This window comes from Hyperolius riggenbachi, chromosome 10 (genome assembly GCF_040937935.1).
Source record: "Hyperolius riggenbachi isolate aHypRig1 chromosome 10, aHypRig1.pri, whole genome shotgun sequence".
Lineage (NCBI taxonomy): Eukaryota > Metazoa > Chordata > Amphibia > Anura > Hyperoliidae > Hyperolius > Hyperolius riggenbachi.
Genome location: NC_090655.1, coordinates 47,916,661 through 47,929,106, shown reverse-complemented (window position 1 = coordinate 47,929,106; position 12,446 = coordinate 47,916,661). Strand labels below are relative to the sequence as shown.

General features: G+C 42.3%; 1 protein-coding gene across 1 annotated transcript in view; it reads left to right on the top strand.

Annotated features, from left to right (window-relative positions):
- Positions 1–9,929, top strand: part of LPCAT3 (lysophosphatidylcholine acyltransferase 3) — a 78,246-nt gene extending 68,317 nt beyond the window's left edge. The window contains exons 11-13 of the mRNA XM_068255266.1: positions 960–1,118; positions 8,071–8,199; positions 9,258–9,929. Coding sequence (XP_068111367.1) covers positions 960–1,118; positions 8,071–8,187 — 276 coding nt within the window. The 3' untranslated portion in view covers positions 8,188–8,199; positions 9,258–9,929. The remainder of the gene's footprint in view (positions 1–959; positions 1,119–8,070; positions 8,200–9,257) is intronic.
- The last annotated feature ends 2,517 nt before the right edge of the window (positions 9,930–12,446 follow it).

Genomic DNA, 12,446 nt, shown 5'->3' with positions numbered 1-12,446 from the left:
GGTTGGTCGGGTGCGCGGCAGTACGACGGCCGAATTGCAAACTAACGATGAGACGCCGAAATCCCGCCGCTGCAATGTATAAATGTATGTAGTGTAGCATTTATACATTACCTGTCCGTTGTCAGCCTCCACACGGTTTCAGTCCATCTCGCCGGGTTCCGCATACATGCCGGCGGCGTATGGCGTCTGACGCTATGCACCGCTAGCGTGTACGCGGTTTACCCGGCGAGATGGACGGACACCGTGCGGAAGCTGCTACAGGACAGGTAATGTATAAATGCTGCACTACATACATTTAAACAGTTTGGGGGCAGCGGCCGGGTGGATGTGGCGGGCTCATCCGAATCTCTGATTATTTAATGCTGAAATCGGACGGGAATCGTCCTGTAGTGTATGGGCAGATTCGACAAGACAAATTTATCTGTAATCGTGTGTGGTGAAATATCAGTAGTGGATACTAACCAATATTTATACTGGTGGCACCAGCCGGCACCCAACTCATGGTGAAACATATCTTGGCAGGGGTGGGTGTATCACATGATTGTGCTCTTTACATTTTTTCTGTAAGGATGGTCATGGAGATACTGATGAGTTGATGCAGATTTTATTCAAATATCTACAGCTTGGAATTGGACCAGTAGTTTTATTAGTCTACTCCCTAGTTGCATAAAATGAGCATCCACTCAGAAGTATTTGCGTCTCATTGCTCATCCCTGGTGGCTTCAACTTGAGTTGCTGTATATTTACAGTGTTCCCCAACCCTGTCCTCGTGGCCCACCAACAGTGCATGTTTTGTGGAACTCCACAGATGTAGTTAATCAGCTCTGCTGAGACACGAATTACCTCACCTGTGCATGTTTGTGGTTTCCTGCAAACATGTACTGTTGGTGGGCCTTGAGGACAGAGTTGGGGAACTCTACATAATGATCTTCCTAGCAGTCCTCTCTCTGTCTCCACAGGCCATAGAGCTGGTGAGGGATAGCCCTCTCCTCAGTATGATCGGTTCCATACCAGTCCTGCGGCCTCCTATCTATGTGGTGCAGCAGTTCATCCACTGGCTCTTCATGGGCTACCCGCTGGTGCCCTTCTGCCTTTTCACCTGGGATAAGTGGCTCAAGGTAAGTCCTCGGCGACTGTCGCCTCATGCGAGTTGTGTGTGTTCCCCCCACATTCTGCCTGCGGGTACAACAGTCTCCGGTTTGTGGATATCATTTTATTTATAGGCAGCTGCTCCTTCCAGGAGTGATATTCCAGCTTTTGGTGGCTCCTGCAGAATTCTGACCAGACTACCCTTGCAGAAGAAAAAATCCACTTTATTTTGCAATACAGATGCGATTACTTAGCATGGTTAAGTCTCGTGCACACGTACAAGACCTGTCGCCTGGCAGGGATCGCTGGCCGAGTGGTATCTAGGGTTGCTGTACACACGCTAGATTCACTGCAGAGGCTCGGCTGAGTTTCACCCAGCATGTGTACAGAGCTTAAAGGGGACCTGAACTCAGAACTCCCGTCTGCTCTAAAAGATGCACAACAGCATAATAACCTTTAAAGGGACTCTGAGCACCTCTCATGGACATGCCTTTAAGACTCCTACCAGTACTGCAAAGATGCATACCGTTCTGTAGCTTGTGCTCTCCTCTTTTACATGATGCCTGAATCGCTATTCTACACAAAATAGTTAGTTCGATTTCAATTTAAATATCGCGGCTGCCATCTTGGCTATGTTATAACTTCCGGGTCACCCCTGTCTTCTCAGTTAGAGAAGTGCATCACTGAATGAAGCAGGAAGAGGAAGTGACACGCATGGCCATTGCAAGAGGCTCCTCCATAGGGGTTATAGCAGACTTTGTTGGAAGTCGTCTGTCTTAAAGGCATGCCCATGAGAGGTGCTCGGAGTCCCTTTAAACAAAACAAAAATTATTTGTTACAAATCCTAAAATAAATTTGCAGTTTCTACTTCTTGATACATGGAAGCAGACATTTTTTACAGCCTGTACTTTCAAATGGGCTTACAGTATCTGCCATAGGCAGTCATGTGACACAGGGGAAGGATCAAATTACAACTTGTGATTAGACACAAATGAGGGGGAATTACACAGGCTAAACTCTTTAAAGGGAACCTAAACTGAGAGGGATATGACTGTTTCCTTTTAAAGTGAACCAGAGAAGAAGCGTCCTCATGTATTTTACCATATATATCAGTGGGAACATTAGAGAAAAGACCTACCCTGCTCTGCTTCATCCTTCACTGCTCAGCCTGCTTGTTATCAGCCCTGATAAAATCTCAGACTGAGCATTCAGTCTGGCTTTGCTCAGGAATCATTATAGCTGAGTCTGTGTTCTCTGATGTCTTTTCAAGCCCAAGCCTGCCCCCTTGTGGCTCTGCTCAGCAATCATTATAGCTGAGTCATTATAGCAAAGCCAGACTGAATGCTCAGTCAGGGATTTTATCAGGGCTGATAAGAAGCAAGCTGAACAGTGAAGAATGAAACAGAGAGCAGGGTAGGTGTTTTCTCTAATGTTCCCACTGATCTATATGGTAAAATACATGAGGGTGCTTCATCTCTGGTTCACTTGAAACAATGCCAGTTGCCTGACTATCCTGCTGATGTCTTTAGCTGCAGTAGTGGCTAAATCACACATCTGAAACAAGCATGCAGCTAATCCAGTCTGACTTCAGTCAGAGCACCTGATCTGCATTTTTGTTAAGGGGCTGTGGCTATAAGTATTAGAGACACAGGATCAGCAGGCAATTGGTATTTAAAAAAAAAAAAAAAAAAAAAAAAAAAAGGAAAAATCCATATCCTTTCAGTTTAGGTTCCCTTTAAATACATACAGGGTGCATTTCTGGTATGTCTTCCTTGTGTCCTGTGCAAGAGTAACAGGTCCACTTTAAAGAGGCACTGTTGTGTGAATTAAGTGTTTTTCAGTTACTGTAACAAATTATTTCTGTAAGATAAGCAAAGTTTAATATAGTTAAATTAGCTTGTCAAAATTAATCTGTACACGGATATGACTGACTTACAGAGTTAGAATCTCATCACCAGCTAAGTTACTGATGCTGCTGTCCATTCTCATGCAGAGGACAACTGTAGCAGCATTGATGTAGCTATGAGCTCTGCTCCTTGATCTTTGTGTGTGCAGGGACCTTGGAGATCAGCGTCACTCCCAGAGCTACAGCCAGCAGCACGGAGGTAGGAGATTGCTATCTCAGCCTCACAGGAGAGACCATAGCCAGGGACGTCTATTGCCCCAGTGCACTCCTGCGTGCGGTTTCGCCGATGATCGTTAGAGGGGAGATGAATAAATGGAAATGTAGTTCTTCACGTCCGCAGCGGCAGCTGCTACAGCCGCAGGGACACGCTAGTCACATCTATGCAGTTTGGGGCGCTGTGCACGCGATCGCAATGTTGCCGGTAATGGTGTAAAAGCCCCCTGAGCCAATCCGTACATGTCTGCCGGGAAGGAACACCGTTTTAGTTCAAAACAGTTTTCATTCTGAAGTAGAGTTGCAGCTTACCACCGCCAATCGTTAGATTTATGAATGGGAACAAAGTTCCAATTCATTAATCTCACCTCTAGGCCACCGTGATCGCAGGCATCCGTTGATGCCTGCGTCACTTCCCTAATTACAATGTAGCAACACATTACTCCCTATAGCGTACTTATTGTACACTAATAGGAAGTACTCAGTGAGGACACCTTGTGGCCAAATGGTAAAATGACTCTTACTGACTTTAGGAAATAAAGTTTTTAATATGTATGTCAAGAGGGCATATTATTATTACATTTTGGGCTTAAAATTAGTTATGGATGTAAAACTGAGAAAATACACCTTTATTTTCAAATAAAATATTGTCACCATACATTATACTAGGGATATAATTTTAACGTTGCAATAACAGGGACAAATGGCCAAATAAAATGTGTGTATTTTAAAGAGGCTCAGAGACGAATAATACTAAAGCTCTGATTCTTACCTGGGGTTTCCTACCTCCCCATAAACACCTCTAAGTTCCATGCCGTCCTCCCGTGGTCTGCTCTTCAGCTGCAGTGAGCCCCAGTAACAGGCACAGTGATGTCAGTCTGGGTATACTGCGCATGCGTGGAAGGTCTGCGCATGCGCAGTAGACCCTGACTGGCTTCGATTGAGCTTAGTAACGGAGCTCACCGTGGCTGAACGGCAGACCACGGGAAGAAGTCGAGGGGATTTAGACGTGTTTATGGGGTGGGATAAAGCCCCTAATAAATATCAGAACTTTAGTAGTTAGTCTCTGAGTCTCTTTAATTGCTGCAGCATTTATTCTTTTAAAACTGTAATGGCTAAAAACTGAGAAATAATGCATTTTTTTTCAATTTTTTTCTTATTATTCCCATTATAATGCATTTAGAATAAAATAATTCTTAGCATAATGTACCACCCAAAGAAAGCCTAATTGGTGGTGGAAAAAACAAGGTATAGATACTTTTATTGTAATAAGTAGTGATAAAGTTATTGGGGAATGAAAGGGAGGAGCGCTGAAATGTGAACATTCCTCTTATCCATAAGGTGAAAAATACTCGCGGGCTGAAATGGTTAATCAAAGTCCCATGTCAATGATAGCCGGCATCAATGAGATACCTGCGTTCATTGTATCTAGTGAAGTAACATGCCCATGCATTACTTCCTGTTCGCATACTAATAGCATGCTCAGGAAAATGTATGAGGACATCTTGTGCCCAAATAGTAAAATTACACCTGCATACAATTTTTTTTTCTTTAATAAAAAACCTATACATACATTTAAAATTAACCCCTTGTCTCCCACACTCTTCCATAGTTACTCAAATAAAACTTTTGCATTAAAAAAATAAAATGACAATTAAAAAAATAGATAAATAGTTAGGGGCTAAACTTTTCTAATTATGTCAAGAGGGTATATTAATGCTATATTTTAAAATATGGGCTTGTAATAAGTGATGGACGCAAAACTGAAAAAAAATGCACCTTTATTTCTAAATAAAACATTGTCGCCATACATTGTACTAGGGAAATATTTTAAACGTTGGTCAAGTGGTTAAACCTTGCTTATCTTACAGAAAACCTTTATTACAGTAACTGAAAAACAATTCGCAATAGTGCTCCTTCATGGTGTTTTGGGCGGTCTTCCCCTTTTGTTACATGCTTTGTCTTCTGACAGAGGCAAATAAAGACAATGGCCTCAATTCACTAAACATTTTGACTAGTCTACAGATGGTTTTTAGTCTACTGATGGTTTGGTGTAATTTTTTAGACCTGTTTTTAGACCTGGTCTAACATTCAGTAATTATACAATTCACAAAGGCAAACAAGGAGTAACCACGCCCACTTTCTCTGACCGAGATTAGACCAGCTGTTTTCTTGTAGGTAAAGTAATTCTGTGAGGAATTTTAGATGTGAGGATGGAACCTTTTGAATTAAATATGCAGGAGTTTAATTGTATGCAGAAGAGAGCTCCTCAAAGGATAAGGATGTCAGTCCTAGCTACTTGTTTGTGAATTGCATCTTTTGATAATTTCCCCTGCTTTACCCACTTAATTACCAAATGGTTTAGACCAGGTCTAAAACATGTGGTAATAGTGAATATGATACGCGTGAGCTTTTATCTGCTACTTTGATGCTGGATTATAAATAAAGGTCTTGTTGATTATATCCCATCATTTGGTGCAGCGGGATTTTTCTTGGATTCTTGGGACTTACAGTAAAATCGTGGAAAATGTTCTGCGATTGTGATTGTTCGTGATTTTAATGCAAGTCAATGGAGAGTTGGTTTAAAAAAACAGAAATGATCCGCAAAATGCTATTTCGTATGTCAGGGCCTTTAGTCCTTGATTTTTACCACATTTCTTGTGGTCTGATCCACAAAGGCATTTGATCATATATTCACTGGCTGCCAATTAACCAGAGGATCCAGTTCAAACTCCTAACCCTACTCTACAAAGCTCTCTACAATCTCTCTTCCCGGTACATATCCTCACTAATCTCCAGATACAAACCCAATCGCAATCTCAAATCTGCACACGATCTTCTGTTGTCCTCCTCTAGAATCACCTCCTCACATTCACGCTTACAAGATTTTGCATGTGCTTCACCCCTTCTCTGGAATCCCCTCCCACAACACATCCGTCACTCGCCAACCTTTGTTACTTTTAAACGCTCTCTAAAAACTCATTTGTTCCGACAAGCATATGCGCTACCTTAAGCCACTTCCCTTTGTCCTAAGACCAAATTGCACTCCTACTAGGTATCCTAAAACACACTGCCTTTATAGATTTGCTGCATACTACCCCTCCTCTTGTTTCCCCCCATTCCCTTCAGATTGTAAGCTCGCAAGGGCAGGGCTCTCTCCCCTTTTGTGTCTTGGAAATCATTATACATTTTATTCATCATGTTATTTTTATCACTGTCATTACCACTTCTGTATTCTGTATGTTGTATCCTTTTTTTGTATTTTGTCACTAATTATGTATCTTGTATATTAGTGTACATCATTGTCTGTATTAATATGTACCCCATGTTTGTTTCTTACTTTGTACAGCGCCACGGAATATGTTGGTGCTTTATAAATCAATAATATTCTATGATCCCAACCCTACTGGGACGCCTCATGTTAGATATCCAGATTTGCTTGAGGCCTTCAGACTTGTGTATGCATGCTACAGAATAGAACCATTGTATCTTAATTTTTCCCTCCCCCATTTTACTTCTATGAATTGACCAAGATCAGTGCCATTGTCTTTCCAACAGTTTAATTTTTCAGAGAACTGTACAGCTTAGCAGTCATCTTAAGTTTATAGCTATGCATTATATATTAACTACAAAAACAATTGTCTGACTTTTTGTTTATGGTATACATCATTATTGAAAAAGAAAAACGTTCTCCGTAACAAAACTCCTTCCGCCATCCCATTATCCGACCCTCCCACCTCCCGTAGGTTGCTCCTCCACCTTAACGTCTTCAGAGTTCAACTGTTAGAACACAGCTTACGTATACATGTATTTCAACATTTATCCGTTACATTAAATTTGCCTAAAGTGCCACACAACTGTTCTGTGCAGTACAAACTGGAATATACAAAGGGACTCATGAAATCTGAGCTTGTCTCCACTGAGATTGACAGATGAACAGTTTCCATTTTAAGAAAAACTGTTTTATTTTTCAATTTGTGTGGTGGCAACTAGACTTTCAAACTGTAGGAGTTCCTCTTTAACATCAAAAATGGTGGGTACTGTTGGGCAGATCCACCTACTGTAGATGGATTTTCTAAATGCCATCAATATTAAATGTGCTATAGACAAGACTTTTGGTTGTACTTTTCCTTCTACTGTCTTATTCTCATAACTGAACGGGTATAAAAGGGGATCTTTGACACAGTCCTTTTTACAGATTATTTTTAGAAATCTAGAGACTTGCTCCCAATACCAGTTCAGTTTTGGACAGTGCCACACACAATGAAGCATGTTTGCTTTAGCCAGAGCACAATTTGGACATTTTTCTACATACCCCTGAGGTGGATTCTTATAAGGTACTGTACATTGAAAGCTCGTTTAGCCCAAAATATGAACATTAAATGCGATTCTCTCCATGTTTCATTGACAATCAAACTCCTCACTACATTATTTCCTGAGATAATACCGTCCTCTAGTTGTGGGGATGGGAAGTATTTTTGCCATACTTTCATATTCTGGATTCATAAAAGCTTGCTAGTGAATCACTGCCATTGTTGAGGGAAACTACCCAACAACTGCTTTGGTCTGTTGTCTACATGTACACATAACCGACATGTCATCTGCCAGATACAGCTCCTAGCATTGCATGGTCAGCAAACAGAAAGCTGCCATTGGCTGTTCGGGGTACAGGCAGCTGTCATTGGCTGGTTAGGGCACAGGCCACTTCTGGACTAGATTTTGAGTTTTATATTAGTGGTTTTTGTTAAGACTTACTTTTTCTTTGATTTGCCACATTTCATAATGTTTCTGTGCTGTTAGGTGAGCATTAGACTTTTAAAGTGTGATTGTGAATAATGGACTCTTCTGTTCTTCCTCCATAGGTGTACATATCGGTCTATTTTGCAGGCCATTTATTCTTCATATTGCTGCTCTTTGCACTGCCTTATTTACGGAAAGTCCTGGTGCAAAAGAAAGACAAGCTGCAGAAATCTCACTGACAGTGATCAATGGTAAGCTTTTTCCTTCCTACCAACCTCTTAATACCGAAGGTCAACGAGATGCAAAGAATTCGGTTTGGTGCAAATGTTTATGCTAATTTCATGGAAATGTACACAGCTCTTCCTTTTCCTCCTTGAGCGAATATCCACCCATTGCTTCCGTAAGTTACCAGAAACTCCATCCTGCTCCTCTCATACCTTTGTCAGCAGGTACCATCTTGCTGATTCTGTAGGCTGCCACAGCTAGACTGCACCCTCCTCTTCTCCTAAAAACACCTTCCATCTTCTGTGCTTCCAGACTCCACCCTCCTCCCCTCATCTCTTTCTGAAACACCTGCCATCTTTTGCTCCTGTAGGCTTCCACAGGCTCCACCCTTTTCCCCCTCCTCTCTTCCTCAAAAACCTGTCATTTTCTGCCCTGTTGGTTTCCACAGCCTCACCCTCCTCCATCTTTTCCTCAAGAACCTGCTTTCATCTGCTCCTGTAGGCTTCCACATACTCCACCCTCCTCCCATCATCTCTTAATCAAACATGTTCCATCTTCTGCTCCTGTAGGCTTCAGCAGGCTCTCACCTTCTCTCTTCCTCACAAACCTGCCATCTTCTCCTCCTGTAAGATTCCACAGACTCTACCTTTTTCCCTTATCTCTTCCTCAAAAACCTACCGTCTTCTTTTACTTTTAGCTTCCACACATGCCACCCTCCTCTGTCTTCTCTTCCTCATGAACCTGCCACTCCTACTCCGGTAGGCTTCCACAGAACAACACCCCCCCCCCCCCCCCATTTTATCTTCTTCAAGAACCTGCCATCTTCTCCTCCTGTAGGCTTTCACAGACTCGACCTGCCCATCTTCTCTTCTCGCTGCTTTATCAGAACCACGCCTCTACTTCCATTTTTACATCCACTTACCCCATGTGAGGACTGATGAAGTGGGGGGATGAAGTGTGAGACGGGTGGGCATCTGACTGCTCTTGGCCTTTTGTAGCCATTGAACCGTGGGAGAAACGTAACATTCCACATTCCAGCTTCTCTCTGTGTAACTGTATCTGTCTTCTCTTGCTCTCCCTTCAGATTGTACAGCCCTCCTTGCTGTCATGGCAGTGGTCTGCACACCCACTGGGAAACCTCCATGCTGGCTGGGGATCGGCACTAAGACCTCCAGGAACGAGGATCCAGCAACACTGCCAGAAAGGATACAAAATGCTGATAACACTTTTTTAAAATGAGAAACTCAGTCTCCTACACATTTTATAGACTTTTCTACTGCCTGGGCCGTTCCCAGACTCTCTACTACTTGAACTTGTTAGGTTTTTGAAGACTTTTTTTCACCCAGATGTTTCCAGCTCGACCTTCTGACACCACTGAATACTGATGTCACATCTGCCTCTGTGTCTTGTTTCACTGGGCAGCTACTGAACCTTGGAGCACCAAGTCACTGGATTACGGCTGCCTGGGTTCCCACCAACCCCCGCCCCCGGAGCCAGATGTTCATCAGAACTGAACGGGCTAGTCCTTCATTCGGGACTCCAGGGGAAATGGGGTGGTCTAACGATGAGATGAAGCCCCCCGCTTGGGTCCTTGGACGCCTGCTTTGTGCATGACCAGACGTGGCCAATCAGAACTTCCCAAACAATGTTGTATGAAAAGTGCACTTGGATTGGCTAGTGCTGTCATGTGATAACAACTGTGGGCCAAGGCCAACTCCTGCCTTTTTAAGAGTTGCAATAAAGCACTCTGCCAACATACTGTGTGTGGCTCTTTCCTTCTGTCACCCATGTCTTCTGTGTCTGCTCCACATACTATGACATCCGGGGTAAGCTGAGAAGGGGGCTCACTGACTGAGGTTTGAGAGGTAATTGGCAAACCTGGACTGGGTAAAAAGCAAAAATGAACTGGTTTTTAAGGTGGCCATACATCTGCGGCCCGATCGACCATCTGATTCGATCATTTTATTGAATTGGATGAAAATCGGTGCTGCAATAAACATGCCCGATTTGACGTATTTCTGGTTGAAGTAGGTCAAATGTATGGATCGAGCACGTTGGAAAGATCTCGGAGCTATCCCCACAAATGTAAATGTGCTCTCCCAGTGCCCTGCCTTGTAAATGTCACTTTCTCCAGCTGCTCCCAGTCGCGTGCACTGCTCCCAAGCGCTGCCAGGCCTGTTTGTGATGTCACACGCCACGTGCTATACGCACCCTTCATGTGGTTACTGCGGTGCTTATGGGGAAGCAGCAGCCGGGATCGAGAGCAGTAGGACAGTGGTGGCAGCTGGAACAGGTGAGATTTGAATTTGCGGGGGAAGCACATTTACATTTGGGGGACAGCGGCAGAGGAGGCGTCGCAAAACCCGATTCCCGAGAGATTTCATGCTGGAATTGATCGGGAATCAATCTGTAGTGTATGGGCAGATAACTGCTCTCTCTTCGATGAGAGAGAGATCTGTCTATTGCTTGATTTGCCTACACGTCGCTAGATGTATTAGCACGTTTAGCTGCCTGTGATCTTTAAGACCGTTGTGAGGGTTGCTGAAAAATCATTAAAGTAGTTGAGTAATGACCATCATGAGCCGTTAGAGCCTTTTTAAAGGGAACCTGAAGCAAGAGTGATATGAAGGCTGCCATATTACAGGGAGTGCAGAATTATTAAGCAAGTTGTATTTTTGAGGAATAATTTTATTATTAAACAACAACCATGTTCTCAATGAACCCAAACAACTCATGAATATCAAAGCTGAATATTTGTGAAAGTCGTTTTTAGTTTGTTTTTAGTTTTAGCTATTTTAGGGGGATATCTGTGTGTGCAGGTGACTATTACTACGCATAATTATTAGGCAACTTAACAAAAAACAAATATATAAACATTTCAATTATTTATTTTTACCAGTGAAACCAATATAACATCTCAACATTCACAAATATACATTTCTGACATTCAAAAACAAAACAAAAACAAATCAGTGACCAATATAGCCACCTTTCTTTGCAAGGACACTCAAAAGCCTGCCATCCATGGATTCTGTCAGTGTTTTGATCTGTTCACTATCAACATTGCGTGCAGCAGCAACCACAGCCTCCCAGACACTGTTCAGAGAGCTGTACTGTTTTCCCTCCTTGTAAATCTCACATTTTATGATGGACCATAGGTTCTTAATGGGGTTCAGATCTGGTGAACAAGGAGGCCATGGCCTCAATTCACTAAGCTTATCTCCTGTCTTTAATAACTCTTCTAGAGTTGTTACCATGGTGATAAGGCATGTAGTATTCAGGAAACATTTTACCTCAGGCAAACCTAAAGTTAACTCTTCTGTCTTTAAGTTAACTCTTTAATCCTTAAAATAACTCCAGAGTTAACCACTTTGTCCTCCTTGACGTATAAAAACGTCAAGGAGGACACAGGCGCACTCCCGCGGCCGATCGCGCGCGTGCACGCGCACTCCCGGCCGCGGAGTCGGTAGCCACGGAATCAATGTATCGGGCTATCGAGCCCGATCACTGATTCCTCTCCCCCGCTGAAAAAGCGACAGCTTCTCTCGGAAGCTTCGCTCTTTCTGAAGCTGTGTCCCTCTAAGCGTACATTGTACGCTTAGAGTGACGTCATGTAAAAAAAATCGAGATTGCCATCTTGTGGCCAAAAAGTAAAACTACAAGTAAATGCCAAAAAACATTATAATACACCAATATTTCCCCAAATAAAACACTTTTATATCCCACCCTCCCAAAAATGCCCACATACAATGTTTAATAAAAAGAAAAAAAAAATTACTATAAAAAAAAAAAAACACATAAATATTTACCTAAGGGTCTAAACTTTTTAAATATCTATGTAAAGATGAAATATTTCTCTCTATTTTTTTTTTATAAGCTTGTAAATAGTGATGTATGCAAAACGGAAAAAATGCTCTTTTATTTCCAAATAAAATATTGCCGCGATACATTGTGATAGGGACATAATTTAAATGGTGAAATAACCGTGACAAATGGGCAGTAACAATACGTGGGTTTTAATTATGGAGGCATGTATTATTTTAAAACTATAATGGCCGAAAACTGACAAATGATGATTTTTTTCATTTTTTTTCTTATTCTTCCTGTTAAAATGCATTTACAGTAAAGTGGCTCTTAGCAAAATGTACCCCCCAAAGAAAGCCTAATTGGTGGCGGAAAAAACAAGATATAGATCAGTTCATTGTGATAAGTAGTGATAAAGTTATAGGCTAATGAATGGGAGGTGAACATTGCTCGGATGCATAAGCTGAAA